Below are 25385 nucleotides of genomic sequence, written 5' to 3'. Positions count from 1 at the left end.
TTAATTAAATTATATTTATATTGTTCATATTTTCAGCCTATTAATCTATTTATAGTATTTTTAATAAATGCCGGAATTTTTTTACGCTTAATGACACTCATTTACTATAAGCATTTAACTTAGTTTAACTTTATATATTCTATAATAAATTTCAAATATTAACGTGCTTAGAGTTATGCACACCAATTTTTTCTGTTGAACAAAATTTATGAAGAACATAAAAATTTAATTTTTAAATATCTTTACTAATATCCGGAATGAAGTATTTAAATTGCAACACTTTTTTGGGCTAACAAATATAAACAAATTAGCATATCGTCACCTAAAATACAAAATAATGTAACATCACTTTGCATAAGGTTAGAGGCGAAGAAAAAACGATATAATTGAAACTACTCGTATTGTAAAAGAATTTGTATTTTGGTTATAAAATGGTTATATATTGGTTATATGTTGGTTATATAGTGGTTATGTATTGGTCATATGTTGGTTATCAAACACTTATATTGAAACAAAATTTGAGTTTGGGTTATAAGATGGTTACATATTGGTTATCAATCACCCTTATTGAAACAAAATGTAATTTTTGGTTATAAAACAGTTATATATTGGTTATATGTTGGTTATATGTTGGTTATGTATTGGTGATATGTTGGTTATCAAACACTTATACTGAAACAAAATTTGAGTTTTGGTTATAAAATGGTTATGTATTGGTTAAAGATATGTTACATATTGGTTATCAAACACTTATATTGAAACAAAATTTGAGTTTTGAAATGGTTATATACACACATATTGGTTATTATATCTGACAGCTATTTTCTAGTTTTGTGATCAAGCGTTATTTTGTTTCCGCAAACACAAACAAATAATACAAACAATAACAAATTTATTTAAAAATAATTTTTAATAAACCCTTAATAGCTTAAAGGGCAGCATAACAGAAAGTTAATATAGTGTAAGTTCAGCATTAATATTATTTCACTTAAAATTGTTTTTGTTTTTTAATTGGTTGATATGCTACTTAAAGCCATTTCCATGGAAAGGCTTGATTCCGTTCTCTGAAGTACACTTTTATGGCAAAAAATATGGTTGAGCCTGCAAGTATTAAATCTACTATTTGGTAAAATAATTATTAAAAAAATGTTAATGTAAGTTATACTAATTCCCTAATTAAAAATTTAAAATATATAGGTGTTAATTTTTAATATTAAATTCTTAATGGATGGCAACTCTGCATCGAAATAATAGTTTATGATAAAAATATAATAATAGGTTTTAGTGTTTTTCAATTATTCCATTCACATGCAATTTATCTTTTTTCTATTTAATTTTTTATTTTTTCTAAGTGGCAACTCTGCACCAAAATATGAGTACATAACTTTTAAATTTAATTTCAATAATACTAAGTTTTCCCTAATTTTTCGCAAAAACTCATTACTATTTTGATATTGAATTTTTTATAGATGGCAACTCTGCACCCAAATATGAGTACATAATTTTTTATTTACTTTTAATAATAGTGTTTAGTTTTTCTAAAGAACTCATTACTATTTTAATACTGAAGTATTTTCAGGTGGCAACTCGGCATCCAAATATGAGCACATAATGACCATGTCAACAACATAAATATGTATTTTTCTCAATTATTCAACAGTTCCATATTATATCTAATATTAACTTTATTTTAGGTGGCAACTCTGCACCTAAATTAGAATATATATTAATTATATTAAAGTTTTTAGTTTTTGTTTTCAATTACATAATAATAATTCAGTGATAATTTTTTTTAGGTGGCAACTCTGCGATCAAATATGTATATATAGTAATTATTTTAATCAAATGTTTTACTTTTCTCAATTATTTAATACTTATACAAGATTTTATTCTTTATAGGTGGCAACTCTAAAACCAAATATGGACTTAAAATGAGTTTAGTAATTGCTTTAACTTTTTTTTTATTACAATAATCAACAATTTTTCAAAATTATTTTTTTTATGTGGCAAATAAAATGTTTTAACTTTTTTCAATTACACAATACTTCTACAATATTTAATACTTAATGGATGGCAACTCTTTTAACAGATTTGAATATTTATTGGTAACATAAAGGGTTTCAAAAAAAATTTCAAAAACTGTTCAAACAACCAGATTTTAATATTTAGAACTAAAATGTTAAACTAATGGCAACGCTCAATAGACTTAAGACACGCAATTTCCACGAACTATTAAACTGTTTAGACGTCAGCATACATAAATTTCTCTAAACTTTCCTAGACTTAACCTTTTCGAATAAGATTATTATACTCTTGCAGTAGTGCCTACATAGTATTAAGTCGCCACGTCCACAAATCGCCATTAACCGAAATACTATAAACTGCCATAAACATGCAGTAAATTAAGATATAAAACTATAATCTAGTAAAGGGTATCGCAGTAGCAGTAGACATCTGCAAGCAAAAATTTTTGAAAAAATGGACGTGGCCACGCCCTTTAATAATTGTAATATACATATCAAATTTCCTGAGCGCGAATACACCAAGAATCCTTACCGACAAGGTAAAATTTTTTCAGCACCTGACAGTAGCAATCCTCAGTGCATTTAAGCATTGCACCTTTCGAGAACTTACGCTTTCTTTCTTGTTTAAGTATTTACATAAGTAAATTATTTTTGTATATATAAACAGATATCATTGTGTAATTTTTAATTAATTTTACAGGAAAATTGATTAAATAGTTACTTGAAATATAATAAAATGGAATTGAAGAGTTTGTGCGATCAACACTGCTGGTTAAGCGGGTTGGCCAAGATTATCACCATTCTCTTAGTAGCAATATTTTGAATAACTCTTTGTGTCACAGTAGAATCGGAATTTCACGTAATAACTGCAATTAAATGGAACATATTTGTATATCATGTATATATATAAAAATGTATTTGTTATAAATCTTACCATTCTGCAACCAATTGCTAGACCACAAACCAACAGTGACAAATTTAAACAATGTCGTCAGCCAAACGATTCATCTCAACTTGTCCCATAACATACATTCTGCCGTTAATTTTTAGCATATCGGAATTCCTCTCTACACCCACTTTATGTGGCATGGCGTAGCGTAATTTGTCCCAAAATCTTACGTCTTGCCAATCCAGATATGTATTCATATCCAAATATGCCTTTAGTTCTCTATCCAGTAACTCACTTGTCGAGATTTCTCCATATTTAATCATTATTATGCGCGCGCGACCTTCGTTCAGCGAGCACTGATGCGCTGTGCGAAACTCCATGCGTGCCCAATCCGACTCGATGAAGTGCTGTGAGACCACAATGATCGTGCGACGCGACTGTTCCACCGATTCGATGATTTGTTCAGGTATATAAGCACCAGCCAGCCAATTGCGTTCGTGCGTGCATACACGAAATGGTGGTTCGCACTGTTCGAGTCGCGGCAGCAATGTATGGTTGACGAAGTCTGCATCCTGGTGTGCATATGAAATAAACGCATCGAATGTTTTATGCTTATCCAGCTCACATTCGCGAATGCAACATCTCAATATGTTGTGATTATATAACCAGACTTCCACTTCTAATTTATATTTATAGAAAAGTGATATAATGCAAAGAAAAATAATAATGGTTAACCCTACACCAATCAGAGTTGTATTCAAGTCCTGATAATATTCAACAGTGACAGGAGTTGAACACAATTCTCCCACACTTTCTATTAGGAGTGTATCGTTCGGCTTATTAACACAGAGTAACTGGTCGGCATCAGGTAAGCGGTTTCGATGGGTACGTATGGTGTACAACAGTTGCAGTGTGGAACAATTGCAAAACCAAGGATTTTCACTTAGATAGAGCAACTGTAGTTTTGTGCTGTCATTGAGGTATGTCCGCAAAAATTCATCATTTAAAGAATTTAAGCGATTATTTCGTAGATCCAAAACCGTCAAATTGGTTGGCAGTTGACTGATATTTATGCTCGTGATTTTATTGTACGACGCGTTGAGTTGTGAAACGTTACCATAGCCGAAGGTGGTGTTTAGCGGCAATGCAATGAAATTGTTATTGCTTATATCGAGTACCGAACTCTTGAGCCCAACTTGCTCGGGGCGAGGGAGCTCTTCGATATGCTGCGCACCCTTGCAAATGATGTGCAGAAATTCAAATTGTGTGTAACAATTGCATTCGCTGGGGCACATTACTGGTTCCCAAGCACACAGTTCTTTACGTTCCAACTGCGCGAGATCCTTTACTAGTTTGGTTGACGTCTGAACGCACTGTGCACCATTGAAAAGCGAACGATAGTTTTCACTGTAAATCCAAGCAAATTTACAATCACACACGATCGGATTACCAGATATTTTGATTTCGGGCACACAATCAGCAGTTGCACTGAAGAAATTTTGTAAAGCAAAAATGTTTTCAATCAGATTGTGCTCTAGGTTTATTTCAAAAGGGCATGAAATGTTCGCTGCTACAAGCCAATCAAAAGTAAATTCGCGCAAACGGTTGCCACTTAAATTGATTACTGTCAAATTAATCTCGCCACCTTCGTAATTTTCTGGTTGCAACTTGCTAATATAATTAAGACCGTCGGCTAAAGCCAAAGTCATGCCTTTATAGCTGTATAGAAAATTTGTCAGTAGCCTTGGCTTTCTATTGACGGCAGTCTCGGTGCTCCAAATAGTTTGCAGGTGATTCTGGCTTAAGTCTAGCCTATGTAGATAATGCAACGGTTTCAGATTTTCCATAATTTTTGTGGTGTCGTGCACTTGATTGCCACCAAGTTTCAACTGCCATAGCAAAGGAGTGTGATCGAAAAGGTGTGGCGTTAGATATGTCAATGAATTATGACTCAGATCCAGTATGAAAAGTCTCCGCTGATATGCAAACAGATTTTCGGGCAATTCACGAATTTCATTACGGCTCAAGTTCAGACTATTCAATTTTGTTTGCGCTGTAAAGATGTTGGCCTCCAGCATTCTCATATTATTGCCGGCTAAGTCAAGCTGTCTGAGCGCAGTGAAGTTTTTAAAGAATGTTTGCGACAAGTTTTGCAGCGATATGTACTGGTTTCTTAGGCCTTGTACGCTAAGCGTAAACGTTTCCAGAAAATTCTGCTTATAAAGATTGTCATTTGGTATGATTATAATATCTGTTTCCCGGATTTTATTACGATTCGATTTAATAATCAATTGAAGGTGAAGAACATTCATGATTGGACCATAATATTCCATTGGTTCTGCAGCAAAGTCAGTGTTGTAGACTAGTATTACTTTTTTCATCTCATGTATTTTTATAAGAATTGCCCGCACTTTGCCATTCATATTGGTTCCGTGTATAAAATTCTCGCAATTACACACATCGAAATACCGGAAAGTTGGCTGAAATTTGGGCTCGAGTAGAAAATTGATATCAGTTTCTGTGGCCATGGTACAATATACCAAAAGTTTCAGCGAGTTTAAAGAAAAGTCGATGTAAATAGAATTGAGTCCGTCGTCAATATTACAATTACAATCGCTTTCTCCAGAACAATCACAATTAGTCTCCTCATCGTTATAGCAATCGGGGGGTAAAGTGAAGAATGGTTCAACAGAAGTTTTGGTTAACTTCACTTCGGTAGTGTGCACCAACAGAAATTTGTTGTTTATGATCAGTTGACTTAGTATGTAGGCGATTATTACACACAAATTGCGTACTTTTAGTTTGTTCATATTTATTAATTAGCTGTTGTTGTTTTTATATTTCCTCCACAATAAATCGGGCTTGCAGACCAACTCACTTACACTTACTGAAATACTAAAATAAAATATCGAATTCCTACGCTTTAAGAACCTTAAATTGTGCTTTAATTTCTTATCAAGCAAGCACTTATCTCTATGCACTCGCCCTTGTGCGATAATTTGTTTGTTGCTCTAGTAATATAAGAAGAATTTACTCTCTCGTAAGGAGGTGGATATTTTTGGTTAAAAGTTTTTAAAAAGTTGCCATGACCCTTTAAAGCTACATCAAACACCAGTCAAATCGCTAAAAATTAAGATAGAATTTTATTAGAATGATTTCAATATAATACAAATATTTGAGATACAAATCGTGAATGTTATAAATTAACTAGCTAACGACGTTTCGCAATAAATGTTATTTTTAGAAAATATTTATTTTTAAAATCAAAATTTCAGAAGATCAGCCATATGCGCTTTTGCAATTTGTTCTCTAATTTTATTCGTTTGAATACTCTCGCAATATGTTGCTAGAGAGTATGATAGTTTAGTTCACCTAACGGTTGTACGTAACAATTAAAACTAACCGAGATAGATATAGAGTTATACAAAAATAATCAGGATGACGAGAATAATAGAGATCCGGCAGGATGTCTCTGTTCGTCCTTCCGTCCGTGAAAGCTGCAACTTGAGTAAAATTTTCGATGAAACTTGGTGAAAAATCTCAAACTTTTTTGAAAAAAATTAGTCACTTGAGAATGTGTGAAAACTAAATTGCCTGCGCCGAAAAGTATAACTGACCGATCGCGATTGCTCTTCTAACCAATTGAATTCTTTATTCCAGGACGCGTAAGTATGTATTTAATAAAAGGGGTAAGTACAATACATTTCTTTATATTATGGTAGAATATTATGGTGAGTATATAAAACAGTATTATTAGGGTGAGTATTTTATATAAACTGAACTTTAACATTTTAATTCAAATATTTAATATAAAATTAATGCATTTACATTAGTTAAGTATTATATTTCAAAAATTTAGTATTTATGTGTAAAGGATGTCGCTTGACGCAACGCTTGGTATACGGTTTTTTAAGTACAAAAAAAGTACGAGTTCGAAGCTGGGGGTAACTGGACCACTGCCACGCCCACAAATCGGCATTAACGGAAAACGTTTAAAGTGCCATATCTTAGCACTTAATTAAGTAATAAAATCAGACTCAGGACATCGCTGTAGCAATTAGCAACTGTGGAAAAAAAGTTTCGAAAAAGTGGACTAGGCCCCACCCTCTAATAAGTTTAGCCAGAGAACTTAAAACATAGAGAAGGTGCAGGTTCGATATCGAACATTTGTTAGAATTGAAGTACGGAATTCACCTCACAACCACAGAATTCACGCTGTGAAATACAATATTAACATTGTTTACAGTTCTCTCACATACTCAACCACTGTATATGAAGAGAAATAACATTAACACCATTATCATGTTTTCAAGCTTCGTGTTAGCTTTCAACCAGGGAATTCCCTTCATACGCAATGTACGAATGTAAGGAATTTCGTTTTGCCGTTTTATGATATGATTATAATTTTGTATGAATGCATGCATTGTAATATTTATAGTCAATTTGGACTTGCATATTTAATAATTTTATTTGGTTTTTATATAGTATACTCTACTAATAAATATTTTTGTATTATATTTCTTACTAATAGAAATTATATTTATCACAACAATATACATATGTATGTAAGTATTTATAAATAGATCATCTATCATATTAATCGTGTGTCTCTGCAAATGCTCATATGAATGTATGTATTGTATACGCATGTGTTCAGAAATTCAAGTCTTGATGTTATCACTTATCAATATACATATGCATATGTAAAATTGCGTGTTGATGCATTCATATAAGCTTATATGTACATACATATATTTGTATACATTGCCGAACAAATAATGCACAAGCATACAAACATACATACATATGCGTACACACGTAAATATGCCATCAACAAAAAATTGAAAGATTGTTCTACAAAAACAACACTTGTCTCAAATACCAGAAGCATCTGTAGTAAATTTGACAACAAAAACGATTTCATTCATAAACGCAGGCGCATATTCCACAAGCGACATCGCTTCATTCATAAAACAAAAAACGCCGTAGCATCTCCCCGCGCTTGCCTTTGCCAACAAGCGTCTTTTCGCGACGATGGCAAAAGCTAAAAATCATAATTTGAACAACTTTCGGGATTTTGTTCTAAGAAAGAAGTGGAAAAGTGGCAACATAGCTGTTGTCGATTTATAATATTTGTCAATTCTAAAATATTTTTCCGTGACTCGCAAAAATCTGCGTCAATTTGTATTTACGCTCATACATATACATACATACATATTTATGCACATTTATAGGCGAAGCTGTTACAGCGGCAAGGGAAGCAGTGACGATCGGCGTTCCTTCGTTTGAGTTTTTCGGCACAGCTCCGATTTTCTACCAACAACACAATGTTGTGAGGCTTTGTCGTCGCGACAGTGTTTCGATATATTAACTCTTTGACACAACGTGAGCTTCGGCCATTGGTTGCCCGTGACAACGGAGATGCGAAAAGATGCGTCCCTTATATAGCTCGTATTTGCTTTCGTAAATATACAGACAAATGTGCCCAGGAAATAATATACATATGTATGTTTGTACTTATACCCCGTCGGGGATTTGCTATTTTGACGTGATGATCCAACGAGCGATGCTGGCGGTAGCGTAGCTTCCAGTAGGGCCACCCACGCCGGTAAGGTCGCTGGTGAATATCGAAGATAAAAGCAATCCACAATATATCAGCGTCTGTGACTATAAGTACGGCTGAAAGCGGACGTCTATACGAGTACTTATATCGAGCGGTTCGCTATATAAATGTGTAACGATGGAAAACAGTAAACTCTTCAGAAGGCAAGGGGAAACCACCAAATCGGTTTACTTGGCATAAGTGAAACATGGTGGCCAGATTGTGGAGAATTTATTTCCCAAAATACAAAGTTCTTTTTCTCTGGCAACCAAACTAAAAATCACCGCAATGGTGTAGGCATTATAATTAAAGTAAACATTCCAAAATCTGTCATCGGATTTGTGCCGACATCTGATAGGTCAATGATGCTAAAGTTATTTGCAAAACCATTGAACCAGCCGTAATTAAAAAAAGTAAGCCTAAAATTAAGCCAATCCTTGATAAGTTGAGAGACGAAAGTGTGAAACGCCTATTTGAAAGTGAAATTAATTAAAAAATAAATGATATCCCATCAGGAAGGGCAGAAAGTATATGGAGCGACTTAAAAGAGAATACTTTCTTTTAAAAAAATTCACGAAAATCGTCTAATTTTTCATGCGTTACACTATTATAGCTCCTTAAGCCATTATTCTAGCGAAGTTTTATCCTGTTACTTTAATTGCGGTTTATGTGTATTACACTGGAAAGTGAAAGAATAAAATGGAATTAAAATGTATGTGTATTTATATGTGAAGTAGGCGTGGTTGTTGTCCGATTTCGCCCATTTTTATAGTACATAAGAATCTTGATTTTGATTGAAATCAGTCAGTTGAGTCCCAAGATTAGTGGTGTCACCGCAAAGTGGGCGGTACATTAAAGCAAACAGAGATCGGGGCCGCGACCAGTTTTCCAAAAAATTTAGTTCTTAGATACCTCATATTAGTGAGATTACACCTGTGCCAAAATACAGTTCTATATATTAGTTTTGTATTTAGTTACGGTACTTTATACAAATGTAAGAAGTAGCAAATAGTTCCATTACCTCAGTAGGTGCCCTCATTACTTGTTTTACCTAAATTTTGGTCAGCACCTGACAGCACTATTCCTCATTGCACCTTTCAAGACTATTCGTAAAATATCACATTGCACTCGAACTTACGCTTTCTTTCTAGTTAAATTATTTAGGTAAATACGTTTTGGAGAAATATATAAACAGATATCATTGTGTATTTTTTAATTCATTTTACAAGAAATTTCTTTAAATATACGTAGTTACTTGAAATATAATAAAATGGAATTGAAGAGTTTGTTCGATCATCATTGCTTGATAAGTAGGTTGGCCAAGATTATCTCCATCTTTCTCTTAGTAGCGACATTTCGAATAACTCTTTGTGTCACAGAAGAATCGGAAGATTTCACTAAGTAACTGCAATTAAATGGAACATATTTGTATTTCATGTATATATGTATATAAAAATGTATTTGTTATAAATCTTACCATCCTGCAGCCAATTGCTTTATCACAAGCGAACTATGACAAATTTAAACAATTTCGTCACCCAAACGATTCTTCTCAACTTGTCCCATAACATATATTCTGCCGTTAATTTTTAGCATATCGGTATTCCTCTCTACACCCAGCTTATGTGGCATGGCGTAACGTAATTTGTCCCAAAATCTGACGTCTTGCCAATCCAGATATGTATTCATATCCAAATATGCCTTTAGTTCTCTATCCAGTAACTCACTTTTCGAGATTTCTCCATATTTAATCATTATTATGCGCGCACGACCCTCGTTCAACGAGCACTGATGCGCTGTGCGAAACTCCATGCGCGCCCAATCCGACTCGATGAAGTGCTGCGAGAGCACAATGATCGTCCGACGCGACTGTTCCACCGATTCGATGATTTGTTCAGGTATATAAGCGCCAGCCAGCCAATTGCGTTCGTGCGTGCATACACGAAATGGTGGTTCGCACTGTTCGAGTTGCGGCAGCAATGTATGGTTGACGAAGTCTGCATCCTGGTGAGCATATGAAATAAACGCATCGAATGTTTTATGCTTATCCAGCTCACATTCGCGAATGCAAAATCTCAATATGTTGTGATTATATAACCAGACTTTCACTTCTAATTTATATTTATAGAAGAGTGCGATAATGCAAAGCAAAATAATAATAGTTAATCCTACACTAATCAGAGTTGTATTCAAGTACTGATAATATTCAACATTAACAGCAGTTGAACACAATTCTCTCACATTTGATATTAGGAGTGTATCGTTCGGCTGATTAACACAGAGTAACTGGTTGGCATCGGGTATGCGTTTCCGATGGGTTCGTATGGTGTACAGCAGTTGCAGTGTGGAACAGTTGCAAAACCAAGGATTTTCACTTAGATAGAGAAATTGTAGTTTTGTGCTATCATTGAGGTATGTACGTAAAAATTCATCATTTAGAGATTTTAAGCGATTATTTCGTAGATCCAAAACCGTCAAATTGGTTGGCAGTTGATTGATATTTATGCTCGTGATTTTATTGTACGACGCGTTGAGTTGTGAGACGTTACCATAGCCGAAGGTGGTGTTTAACGGCAATACAATGAAATTGTTATTGCTAATATCGAGTACCGAACTCTTGAGCCCAACTTGCTCGGGACGTGGGAGCTGTTCGATATGTTGCGCACCCTTGCAACTGATGTGCAGGAATTCAATTTGTGTGTAACAATTGCATTCGGTGGGACACATTACTGGTTCCCAAGCACACAGTTCTTTATGTTCCAACTGCGCGAGATCTTTTACTAGTTTGGTTGACGTCTGAACGCACTGTGCACCATTAAACAGCGAAAGATAGTTTTCACTGTAAATCCAAGCAAATTTACAATCGCACAGGATCGGATTAGCAGTTATTTTGATTTCGGGTGCACAATCGGCAGCTGCATTGAAGAAATTTTGTAAAGCAAAAATGTTTTCAATCCGATTGTGCTCTAGGTTTATTTCAAAAGGGCATGAAATGTTCGCTGCTACAAGCCAATCCAAAGCGAATTCGCGCAGACGATTGCCACTTAAATTGATTACTGTTGAGTTAATCTTGCCACCTTCGTAAATTTCTGGTTGCACCTTGATAATATATTTAAGACCGTCAGCTAAATCCAAAGTCATGCCCTTATATCTGTATAGAAAATTTGTCAATAGCCTTAGCGTTCTATTGAAGGCAGTCTCAGTGCTCCAAATAGTTTGCAGGTGATTCTGGCTCACATCTAGCCTATGTAGATAACGCAGTGGTTTCAGAGTTTCCATAATATTTGTGGTGTCGTGCAGTTGATTGCCACCAAGTATCAACTGCCATAGCCAAGGAGTGTCATCGAAAAGGTGTGGCGGTAAATATTCCAATAAATTGTGACTCAGATCCAGTACGAGAAGTTGACGCTGATATGCAAACAGACTTTCGGGTAATTCCCGGATTTCATTACGGCTCAAATTCAGACAATTCAATTGCGTTAGCGCTGCAAAGATATTTGCATCCAACGTTCTCATATTATTCCCGGCTAAGGCAAGCTGTCTGAGCGCAGTGAAATTTTTAAAGTATGTTTGCGTCACGTTTTGCAGCGATAAGTACTGATTTCTTAGACCTTGTACTCTAAGCGTAAGTGTTTCCAGTAGGTTCAGCTGAAGAAATTTATCAGTGTGTATGCTTATAATATCTGCTTCTCGGATTTCATTACGATTTGATTTAATAATCAATTGAAGGTGAACCACATACTCGGTTGGAGCAATGAATCCTTTTAGTTCTGCAGTAAGATCGGAGTTATAGACTAGTGTTACTTTATGCAACTCATCCATTATTATTAGAATTTCCCGTACTTTGTAATTCTTATAGATTTCGTGAATAAATTTCTTGCAATTTATCACTTTTAAGAAACGGGTTTTAAGTAAAATTGAGTAAAATTTGCGATGGAGTAGATAATCGATATTAGTTTCTGTGCCTTTCCAACACAATACATGCAGTCTCCGCAAGTTTGAATTAAAACTGATGAAAATATAATTGAGTCCGTCGACAATAGCACATTGAAAATTTTCGCGATAGCAAAAAGAAATAGACTTCCCATCGCTGTAGCAATCGGGGGGCCAAGTGGAGACTGGTTCAACAGTAGTTTTGATTAACTCCATTTCGGTATTTTGCGCCAACAGAAATTTTTTGTTTATGATCAGTTGACTTAGTATATAGGCGAGTATTACACACAAATTGCGTACTTTTAGTTTGTTCATTTTTATTAATTAGCTGTTATTGTTTTTATATTTCTCCACAACAAATCGGGCTTGCAGACCAACTAACTTACACTTACTGAAATACTGAAATATAATACCGAACTGGTACGCTTTAAGAAACTTAAATCGTGTTTTAATTCCTTATCAAGAAAAATATTTGTGAAAACCGCAAACTCTCTTAGCACTCGCCATTGTGCGATAATTTGTTTGTTGTTCTAGTAATAAAAGAAACCCAAACTTTTTCCAAAAGAATTTACTCTTTCGTAAGCTGGCTAAATCTTTTGCCAGGCCACTAAAGTAGTGTATAACAATAAATTTGAACATTTGTGGTTAAAAACTTTTTAAAAAGTTGCCGTGAACGCGCTAAAGCTACATTAACCGGCGTTGAAATCGCTAATAATTAATGATTTTTATATAGTACAAATATTCGAGATATAAAGCAAGAATGTTATAAGTTAACTAGCAAACGTTGTTTTGCAATAAATGTTATTTTTAGCAAATATTTATTTTTAAAATCAAGATTTCAGGAGATCAGCCATATGCGCTTTTGCAATTTGTTCTCTATTTTTATTCGTCTGAATACTCTCGCAATATGTTGCTAGAGAGTATGATAGTTTTGTTCACCTAACGGTTGTACGTTTTACCTAAAACTAAGCGATATATATAGGATTATACATATACGAATGATCAGGATGACGAGGCGCCCGAGTTACATCTTACAATGTAAGCCACCATAATTATTAGACGAATAAATTATCTCGATGTAAGTGCAACGACTTAAACGCACCATAATTATATTGCTTAGTCTATGCATAATAACATAAGATAAAATCTTTTTGCAATGGCTCTTTTTCTATAAAACGATGGCACCGCGACCACTTCTCTTTTCTTGGCAACGACCATTTTTATAAAACTAGCTTATTTAATTCGAAATAAAAACTTTTTTAAATATCAACCAAATAACTGGCGCAGTCGGGTCGTCTTTGATCAGAAGGTCATAGGAATCAAACCGAAATGAAATTAGCGGAAAAAATAGATCAAACGAAAGTGCAAACAGTTTAAATTGGCAAATTTCGCAGAATGAAGCCACTAGATGACCACCAAAACCCAAAAGCGTTCATCAGAGCTGTCGAAACTAACATTTCTCTACGGCACGGACCAAGGACTAATCCAACATTTCACCAATATTATAACAAAATTATAAAATACGAGGTGTGTTCAAAAAGTATCGCGAATTTTGTGTTTTTTCAAAAATTATTTATTTATTCATGAATATCTATTTTGTCCCCTTCAAAGTAATCCCCATGAGATTTTTTTTGATAGGTAAAAATCGAAGGTGATCCAAAACACGTGCAAGCAAAGCAGCTGTCAACAATTAAATGAACAAATGACCGAGTGAGAGACATGAGTACCAACATAACGCCACAAAAAATTCGAAATTCGAATATACGTAACCTGCGAAAATTCAAAATTCGCGATACTTTTTGAACACATCTCGTACTGGGCAGTGCTGGAAAAAGGACGAGAGAATTGGAGGACAACTCATCTTGGGAAATCATTAACGCGAAAATTTTACAATGATCTCGTCCAAGGAAAACTTACGCAGAGGCATGCGATAAACTATTTGAAGTTTTTGAAAAATCTAAATCCGAAATGGGCATTTACAAACCCTAAAATGTAGATAGGGACCTAGTCGACATATAATTAGAGAAAATCGATGGGCCTATAAGAGCACATATAACAGAACGAAACATTCAATGATATTATCATAAAGTATTCAAAATTAAAAGTGCTGCAAGACAAAAGAGCGATGGATTTTAGACCTCAAAAATATGTCGATAAAAACAGAGCAAATCACGAAGGTTACAAGAAAAATTATAGATTTTATGAACATAATAGACAAAACAATATCGATAATAAACAAGCAAATAGACAACAAAGTGGGAACAACAATTATAGTACATACGCAGTACAAACATTAATCGAAACAATTACAACAATCGGAATAATTACGATTACGGGTACAACAATTTTACGAACAAAATACAGCCAAATTTACCGAGACAAACTAAAAGTTCATATGAGGGTTGATTACAACCCAAGTACAATGTCGTGTATCCAATAATTCAAATCTGATGGAAATTGGCAATGGCGAAGAAAAAGAAGTAAACAACAGAAGTAAACATTTCGGAGAATGAAGCCACTAGATGACCACCAAAACCCAAAAGCGTTCATCGGTGCTTCGGTGATTAGATCACCTTTGGGGGTTCTACAAGAGTATGCTCCGGTGTTGAAACCTTCTGTTAGCCACTGAATTTTTTCGTGAAATTTTCGAGCATTACCCTTGTCGGCCAGCTTATCAAGCTCTTCATACTCACCCATTTCGGCCTTATTCTTTTTCTTTCTGCAAATGCCTCTCGCTTCCCTCTTCAACTCTCGGTATCTATCCCATCCCGCACGTTTTGTAGTCGATCGTAACGTTGTGAGGTAGTCAGTCTGTTTCCTCTCCGTTGCGACACGGCACTCCTCGTCGTTAAAGCTGTTCTTTTCCAATGGTTTCAGTTGCAGCTGTACGTAAGGAGTTTGAAATGCCGTCCCACAGTTCCCTTATACCAAGTTGTTGACGAGTGCGCTCAGAGAGCAAGAGTTCAAGTCGAGTAGAAAATTGTTCTGCTGTCAGTTGTGATTGCAGCTTCTTGACGACGAACCTTCCTTGTGTTTTTTGATGTGCGCTTTTTGCAGCACAGAGGCGGGTGTGTATCTTTGCTGCAACAAGATCTGAGTCGATGTTAGGACCTCGGAGCGCACGGACATCTAAAACACTGGAGACGTGTCCTCCGCCTATCACAACATTATCGATCTGGTCGGTGGTTTTTCGATCCGGAGCCAGCCAGGTGGCTTGTTGACTTTTCTTATGCTGGACTTTAGTAATACAGATAACTCATTTCGGCCCCCGGCAAAGTCGATCAGCCTCAACCCATTTGGGGATGTTTCCTCGTGGAGGCTGAACTTACCGACCATAGTGCCAAAGATAGCTTCTTTGCCCACCCTAGCGTTAAAGTCACCAACACGATTTTGATATCGTGGCGGGGCTTTATATGGCCACTGTAGTAAATGCCACATCAACCATTTGAGCAGCGGCACCTTCGCATTTAAGAAACCGGACATTCCAGGTGTATGCCCTAAAATCGTAGACCTTATTTCGTTTGCCATTTGCCGCGTTTTTATTGATATAAGAGATATTAACGCCCATTACGTTATTAATATTATAATTAAACATTTCAAAAAAGGTAAGATTGCCATGTATTCTGAACTTAACAAAAAGGAACATAATGAAGTAGAACAAATTCTTTTAAATACCTAGACAATCAAGATGTTTCCTTTGTAAATTGTACAAACTTTGTCAAAGATATCGATGTATATAATGAATAGAAATTAAAGATACAAATATTGTTTTTCCATAAAATCGAAGTAGGATACTCAGGCATTATTCCAACTTCCTGCAGGGCAGTATTCACTGACTTGTCTTTAAGATAAGCATGTTGCGCTCCTGATAGATAGTCTCTCGGAATGCGCCTCCTTATGTACCAGTTTATCAGTCCCTCCAAAGTTTTAAGTAAGAACGAGGAGAAATTGAACGGTTTAAACGAATTGACGTCAAGAGTCGTTCATACAGAAGGTCGACAAAAGGCGTACAGTCGTCAAGCAGCACTCCGAGAGATATCCCCGCAGAGGACGTATTGTTGACCCACTCTTAGAGGACAGTTTCCTCTATTACAGATGAAAAGATTTTCGCTAACAATGAAATCAAAGAAAAAACTCACTTCTACAATATAATTAGCATCAGAGCTACCCCAGATTGAATGTGGCGAGTTGGCGTTGGAACCAATGATATGGTTCCTCGGTTTTCTCCAGTCTTATTACCCGCCAGTCTTTCGTGGATAGTGAGAGGTTACAATACCTGAGGATTTACTTAATATCACTCGTAGAGGAAGATTCGGCTGGCAACCAGACGCGAGCCCTAGGGCGAAGTGGCTCTCGTCCATATTTCCTCCACCTGAGAAATTGTCTCGTTATATCTTTCATCGGCACATCTAATTAGCTTATGAAGCCCATGGTGCCATCCGGTACTCTTACATTTTGGGTCCACCTTCAGGAAGAATTAATTCCAATACCTTCTTCCATTGCTCGTAGGGGATGGCACCTTCTTGCCTGTTCCTATCGAACACTCCAAGTTTCAAGGGATTTCGCTAAAGGTTGTCGCAGCTCCTGTTCGGGGATTTTTTTTATCAAAGGAGTTTTCTCCCTCATGCGACCTTTGCCGCTTAACCGCTGGTTCAACTTTGTTCGCGTGCGGTCCTGAATATCGGTTTCGCTCTCGGCTCATCACCTTCTTGGTCTACTTGAGTGGCTTAGCATGCTCCTCAGCACGCTTATTAACATAGCGTTCTACAATTTTGGACGTCAAGCGGCGGTCTGACTTCAGCTTTCTCGCGAGAGTTGCTCTACTTCTGCCCATAATAGAGTCTTTCATAATTCCATCAGAGGTTCCTGTGCTAGTGCTGGCGATTCCGCACGTGTGAAGACTGCACCTTTCATCACTTCACCTGCCCCCGGGATTGCACCAGCTTCCTCCATTCTAATGCCTGATGAGAATACTCTTACTGAGATCTTGGTCCTGTTGCTGCATTTTACCAAACGTTCTCTGAGGCCTTCTAGAGTTTTAACGCGCGATTGCGACATTAACCCATCATACATTTCTGATGATGCCAGAATGCCATCGCCACCAGCCCAGGGTTCCATAAAATAAAAAACAGTTATTCCTGCTCACAAGCCAAATTTCGTCCAGGAGTTGAAAGACCGTGAAGGGCGCAGGTCTTTTAACATTACCCAGAATACATCAGCTTGGAGTCAACCTGCATTACATCCCCAATTGCAAGTTGCAAGAGTATAAAATGTTTGGTTGCACCCGAACTTAGCCCTTCCTTGCTTGTTAGCTTTTGCCACCGTCGCGTGCATGCTCGGGGACATGTTACGTCGTTACCTGGATTACCTAAAGGACCTCACATACAATCACCAGTCATATGGAGTAAAGTTAGCTGGATGTTCGAAAATCCTGATATTAGTTACATGATGGTACAGCGTCACCCAGAAGTGAAATCTTTATATGAAGCACAAGTGGTATAACTCCACTTTTTCTTCTGTCGAGATATTAAAGGGTTTGCTAAAAGTTGTATATAAAAATCAATATTGAACTTTTGGACTACTTTTTTCAATAAAACTTCAGAAAAAGTTCTTATTTAACTTAAATTGATGTTTTGAAACTTTTTGTCCATTAACTCTTGTTTTATCGAGTACCGAAAATTAATTATACCATTTGTGCTGTAAATGGTTTTAAGATTTCATTTAACTTATAAATAGTTTGAAATCTGTTTCGTTTTCTCATGTAATTTTTCATGTATTATCAATAAAACTTAAATTTATTTCATTATTGACAATATAATAAGTGAAAATATATTTTTTTATTCATCGTCACTTTCTTGAAATTCTTCCTGAAGTGGGCCAACATCTTCAGCAGTCTCACTAGTAACAAGCCCCTCGAAATAATTGTGGTGTACTGGAGGGATGTATGGCAGCAAGTCCATCATATCTTTCCTTTTTTCTTTTGAAATAGGCCGAGCTCTTGTGTACAGCTTACCCTGATCAATGATGCAAACATTAACCGGTCGTCCTTTTTTTCCTGCTGGCTTGAAATCCAATGTTGAAAACGGCATATCTTCAGATAAAGTTTCCTTAACCCTAACTTGGTCACTATTTACATATGTAGATATTCGATTTTTAAAATAGCTATTATTTTCACATTTTCGGTCCAGCAAGACAAATATTATTCTTAAAAGTTACTCTCTTTCTCTCTCTAATTATTAGATTTTTACGGAATATCAACTTCTCTTTAAAATAACATATAAAAATGTAAGTATTTACAAATGTAAATAGTGCTCGAAATCGTAGTAAAACGTTGGTGCCCAAGTTAGGGTTAAAAAGGTTTTTAGTGTAGCGTATCCATTGCATTTTCAGCCACGATACAGGTTGGCCTTCACAGTCTTTTTTTCTTTTGGTGTTTTTTTTTTGGATGTTTTCGACTGACAAAAAATTATCGATCGTCATAACTGTCACATGAAATGCATTCTTTTTCCTTGACAACGCAATAGTTCTATACCAGTCGTCTGGTGTAAATATTTGTTGCGACTTACCAAAATTTTCAATAGATGCATAGTCACAGTCATTGGGGAGGAATGAATGTCCACTTTGCATGAACTTTTGGTCCATTTTTTCTACATTATTGTCTGGACTTTGGACATATTTCATCAACGCCATAGCGATTTTCCAGTTACGGTTTTGACCTGTGAATTTGTCGCTATACATAACCACATGTTTGGCTGCTGTCGCTCTAAATTTTATGTGTTTAATTAAACACGATGAAATTTCTTGTGAACTTTTAGAACCATTTACTTCGTCCCAACAATATATGAACCCCATTTTCGTTGAAAGTTCATGGCAACCTAAATTGTATACGTACATATTACGTGTATAGTAGGCCTGTTGACACACCAATTTCGGGAAAGGCAGGGACTTCTCCAAATCAAAAGAGAATGCATAGTAGCTGTCATTTGAGATCTTTTTTCAGCATCCGCCTTCATGGAATAGCGAGCTTGTTCTGCCTTCCGTAAATGAAGTTCATGGTCCTGCTTGAGCTTTCTCTTTTCTTCTTCATCTGTTGAGTATTTTACTTAATATCACACTTGACGCAAGTGTCTTTATGTGGGACGTGAAATTGTAGATTGAACTCGTTATTAAAAGTTCTTCGATATATATGCTCCCTAACAGGCTGAAGCCCTTGGCTTTCAACGTGCTCCTTGTACCGATTGTACATAAGTCGTATATTTAAGTTCTCGGCTAAATATTTCCTATTTGGGTTGTGTTTTCTTGTGTAGTGAGATTCCTATGAAGGAAAAGCTGAAATATGGGCTCTTACTTGTGCCATTTGTTCATCGGAGGTTTTGTTACCAGGCCTTTGACCTTCTCCAAAGCGACGTACCGGCAATATTGGTTTCAAAAGATCACAAATGAATGCATTTTGGGCAGAGAATCTCCCTATTTTCCAAAATGCTTCGAATATTTTTTTCGTTCTTCTTCTGTTATTTTGTTAAAACACTTTTTGGTGCATTTGCAATCAAGATTGCTAAATTGCTTCTCTGGAATTGGCTTTCCCTTTCTAGTGACGTAAGAGTCTCCCGAATTTCGCTTCCTTTTCCTTTCTTCTCGCTTCCATTCCTTTCTCTGCCTTTTCCGGGCTCTCTTTGGCCTTCCTTCTGCATTTTCCTCTGCTTCACCACTTTCATGAGTACTGGGTCTCCCTTCCACATCAGCAGCTGCTTCATTGTCCTCTATGGAACCGGGATCATCAACGGCTGAAACCAAAGTTTACGTGCAATTATTTGAAAAAGTATAAACATTACGACATGAATTAGCATTTTCGATTAAGCACCAAATTGGGTTTTACAACAACAACAAACGAATGAAGAGATTTTGCCATTTTTCAGCTTAACACTTAATTCTTAATTTCACTACTGTTACCTTCACCTGAGTCCATCTAAAGAAATTATTACAAAAAAAACACTGAGAATAAGTCTTTCTCCCATGAAATTCACTGCACGAATGGTGAATTTGTCAATTATACCACTTGTGCTGTCAACGAATAGGCGGCAGCATTCACTGCACTAGTAGTTAATTTCTGCTTTTTATGAGGTTGCTATGGGAACTAGAAGCTACCACGTTATTGCATTAAATAGAACACATTTTCCTCAATACAGTACCATAGCTAACTCAAAAAAAAATGGAGTTATACCACTTGTGCTTTAAAGGGCTCATATTAGGGATATGGTGGCTCAGGGAAGTATTTACCCGATTTAATCCATTTCTGATACACGGGGATTCTGTTTTTAGGAAGGATTTCAATTGTTTATCTTACGCATTGACCAATATTTTCGGTCAAAAGTCAAATATAGGTACTGGTCCACATATTCGGCACCTAGGGGTTGAATAACAGTTTTAGTTCGACTTGGAAAATTTTTGATAATAAAGTGGCATTTTCTAAAGCCATTATTCCATCATAGCTATATCCTGTTACTTTAATTTTTTTTGATGTGTGCACTGGAAAGTGAAAGAATCAAATGGAATTTAAAATTGTGCTATATGTGAAGTAGGTGTGGTTTTTGCCGATTTTGCTCAATTTTTATAGTACATAAGAATTCGAATAATGTTATATCTTGAATTTGGTTAAAATCGGTCAATTGGGTCCCAAGATATGTGGTTTCACCTAAAAGTGGCCGGTGTCATCCTCATCCCCCGAGTTTTTACCCGGTTCCCATAGAGCTTTCTATGTACATTAAAGCAAAGTCGGCCAAGCCCACTTTTTCAAAATTTTTAGATCACAGGTAACTCCTACTACTGTAATCTTCTATACAGTTCTATATCTTAGTTTTGTAATTAGTTAAGATCCTTTATATGTTTTCCTTTAATAGCGTTTTTTGAGCGTCGCAGTAGTCCGATTACGCCCACTCCGCCTTACTTTCTTGCCAAGGAACATGTGTATTTTCATCAAGACATCTTCATTTGTAATCAAGTTACAGCATGTATGGTCGTACGGAAGGGACTGACTATTTATATATAATACTTAGAACCCTATATCTAACTCGATTAATTTTAGGTGACACATTCAACCGTTAGGTGAACAAAACTGTTATATTCCGTAGCAACAAGTCGCAATTGTATAAAAAGGCGCTAATACAAAGATCGAAATAGTTCCATCACCTCAGATGGTTCACAGTAAGAACAAACGTCTGTATCATCGTTGTTTGTTTTGAATTAGATGGAATTTTATGCAACCTCATTACTTGTCATGTCACATGTCAGCACCGGACAGTACCATTCCTCAGTGCATCTAAGCACTGCGCCTTTCGAGAACTTACGCTTTCTTTCTTGTTGAAATATTTAAGTAAATTATGTTAGTTAAAATACATATATTAACAGATATCGGTGTGTATTTTTTAATTAATTTTACAGGAAAAATTATTAATTAGTTACTTGAGATATAATAAAATGGGATTGAAGAGTTTGTGCGATCACCACTGCTTGGCAAGCGTTGGCCAAGATTACCTCCATCTTTCTCTTAGTAGCGACATTTTTAATATTGATGAAGTAACTGCAATTAGTTGTAATATATTTGTATTTTCATAAATATATGTAAATGTATTTGTGAAAAATCTTACCATTCTGCAACCAACTGCTTGACCACAAACCAACTGTGACAAATTTAAACAATTTCCTCACCCAAACGATTCATTTCAACTTGTCCCATAACATACATTCTGCCGTTAATTTTTAGCATATCGGAATTCCTCTCTCTACCAACTTTGTGTGGCATGGCGTAGCGTAATTTGTCCCAAAATCTGACATCGTGCCAATCGAGATACGTATTCATATCCAAATATGCCTTTAGCTCTCTGTCCAATAGCTCACTTTTTGAGATTTCTCCATATTTAATCATTATTATGCGCGCACGACCCTCGTTCAACGAGCACTGATGCGCTGTGCGAAACTCCATGCGCGCCCAATCCGACTCGATGAAGTGCTGCGAGAGCACAATGATTGTCCGACGCGACTGTTCCACCGATTCCATGATTTGTTCAGGTATATAAGCGCCAGCCAGCCAATTGCGTTCGTGCGTGCATGCACGAAATGGTGGTTCGCACTGTTCGAGTTGCGGCAGTAATGTATGGTTGACGAAGTCTGCATCCTGGTGAGCATATGAAATAAAGGCATCGAATATTTTATGCTTATCCAGCTCACATTCGCGAATGCATGATCTCAATATGTTGTGATTATATAACCAGACTTTCACTTCTAATTTATATTTATAGAAGAGTGCGATAATGCCAAGTGAAATAATAATGGTTAACAATACACTAATGAGAGTTGTATTCAAGTCCTGATAATATTCAACATTAACAGAAGCTGGGCACAATTCTCTCATATTTGCAATTAGGAATGTATCGTTCGGCAGATTAACACAGAGTAATTGGTCGGCATCAGGTATGCGTGTCCGATGTGTTCGTATGGTGTGCAGCAGTTGCAGCGTGGAACAGTCGCAAAACCAAGGATTTTCACTTAGATAGAGAAATTGTAGTTTTGTACTCTCATTGAGATATGTACGTAAAAATTCATCATTTAAGGAATTTAAGCGATTATTTCGTAGATCCAAAACCGTCAAATTGGTTGGCAGTTGACTGATATTTATGCTTGTGATTTTATTGGACGACGCGTTGAGTTGCGAAACGTTACCATAGCCGAAAGTGGTGTTTAGCGGCAATACAATATAATTGTTATTGCTAATATCGAGTACCGAGCTCTTGAGCCCAACTTGCTCGGGACGTGGGAGCTGTTCGATATGTTGCGCACCCTTGCAACTGATGTGCAGGAATTCAAATTGTGTGTAACAATTGCATTCGCTGGGGCACATTACTGGTTTCCAAGCACACAGTTCTTTACGTTCCAGCTGCGCCAGATCTTTTACTAGTTTGGTTGACGTCTGAATGCACTGCAAACCATTGAACAGCGAACGATAGTTTTCACTGTAAACCCAAGCAAATTTACAATCGCACACGATCGGATTACCGGTCATTTTGATTTCGGGAGCGCAATCGGCAGTTGCACTGAAGAAATTTTGTAAAGCAAAAATGTTTTCAATCAGATTGTGCTCTAGGTTTATTTCAAAAGGGCATGAAATGCTCGCTGCTACAAGCCAATCCAAAGTGATTTCGCGCAGACGATTGCCACTTAAATTGATTACTGTTGAGTTAATCTTGCCACCTTCGTAAATTTCTGGTTGCACCTTGATAATATATTTAAGTCCGTCAGCTAAATCCAAAGTCATGCCCTTATAGCTGTATAGAAAATTTGTCAGTAAACTTGGCGTTCTATTGACGGCAGTCTCGGTGCTCCAAATAGTTTGCAGTTGGTTTTGGCTTACGTCTAGCCTATGAAGATAATGCAACGGTTTCAGATTTTCCATAATATTTGTGGTGTCGTGCAGTTGATTGCCACCAAGTTTCAACTGCCATAGCCAAGGAGTTTGATCGAAAAGATGTGGCGTTAAATATATCAATGAATTGTGACTCAGATCCAGTATGAGAAGTTCACGCTGATTTGCAAACAGACTTTCGGGCAATTCACGGATTTCATTACGGCTCAAATTCAGACAATTCAATTTTGTTAGTGCTGCGAAGATATTTGCGTCCAACATTTTTATATTATTTCCGGCTAAGTCAAGCTGTCTGAGCGCAGTGAAGTTTTTAAAGAATGTTTGCGTCAAGTTTTGCAGCGATAAGTACTGGTTTGTTAGACCTTGTACGCTAAGCGTAAGTGTTTCCAGTTGATTATGCTTATAAAGTATGTCAGTTGGTATGCTTATAATATCTTCTTCCTGGATTTCATTACGATTTGATTTAATAATCAATTGAAGGTGAAGAACATTGTTGCATCGAGCAATATATTCCGTTGGTTCTGCAGCAAGGTCAGTGTTATAGACTAGTATTACTTTATTCAGCTCACGCATTCTTATTAGAATTGCCCGCACTTTGTCATTCATATAGATTTCATGTATAAAATCTTTGCAATCTTTCACTTTGAAATAAAGGGGTAAAATTGGCTGAAATATGCGCTCGAGTTGATAATCGATATTAGGTTTTGTGTCTATGGAACACAATATAAACAGATTCCGTAAGTTTGAATTAAAATCGATTTCAATATCATTGAGTCCGTCTAAAATTGTACAACCAAAACCACCATCATTATAGCACCTACAAATAGTCTCCCCATTGTTATAGCAATCGTGGACCCAAGGGAAGACTGGTTCAAAAGTAGTTTTGATTAACTCCATTTCGGTATTTTGCGCCAACAGAAATTTTTTGTTTATGATCAGTTGACTTAGTATATAGGCGAGTATTACACACAAATTGCGTACTTTTAGTTTGTTCATATTTATTAATTTGCAGTTATTGTTTTTATGTTTCTCCACAACAAATCGGGCTTGCAGACCAACTAACTTACACTTACTGAAATACTAAAATATAATATCGAATTTGTAAGCTTTAAGAAACTTAAATCGTATTTTGATTCCTTGTCAAGAAAAATATTTGTGAAACCGCAAACACACTTAACATTCGCCCTTGTGCGATAATTTGTTTGTTGTTCTAGTTATAAAAGAAACCCAAACTTTTTCCAAAAGAATTTACTCTTTCTTAAGCTGACTAAATCTTTAGCCAGGCCACTAAAGTAGTGTATAACAATAAATTTGAACATTTGTGGTTAAAAACTTTTTAAAAAGTTGCCGTGAACGTGCTAAAGCTACATTAACCGGCGTTGAAATCGCTAATAATTAATGATTTTGATATAATACAAATATTCGAGATATAAAGCAAGAATGTTATAAGTTAACTAGCAAAGGTTGTTTCGCAATAAATGTTATTTTTAGCAAATATTTATTTTTAAAATCAAAATTTCA

General features: G+C 36.0%; 1 protein-coding gene across 1 annotated transcript; it reads right to left on the bottom strand.

Annotated features, from left to right (window-relative positions):
- Window positions 1-2020: 2020 nt before the first annotated feature.
- Window positions 2021-24437, bottom strand: LOC125780330 (uncharacterized). The gene is given in 6 exon segments (XM_049462460.1): window positions 2021-2890; window positions 2959-5726; window positions 10043-10519; window positions 10757-12405; window positions 22405-22627; window positions 22629-24437. Coding segments are annotated over 5 exon segments (6882 nt in total). The 3' UTR covers window positions 2021-2890; window positions 2959-3002.
- Between the last annotated feature and the right edge of the window lie 948 nt (window positions 24438-25385).

This window comes from Bactrocera dorsalis, chromosome 1, assembly GCF_023373825.1.
Source record: "Bactrocera dorsalis isolate Fly_Bdor chromosome 1, ASM2337382v1, whole genome shotgun sequence".
Classification (NCBI taxonomy): Eukaryota; Metazoa; Arthropoda; class Insecta; order Diptera; family Tephritidae; genus Bactrocera; species Bactrocera dorsalis.
Note: the sequence above shows the minus strand (reverse complement) of the source record. Positions and strands in the feature narration are given on the sequence as shown.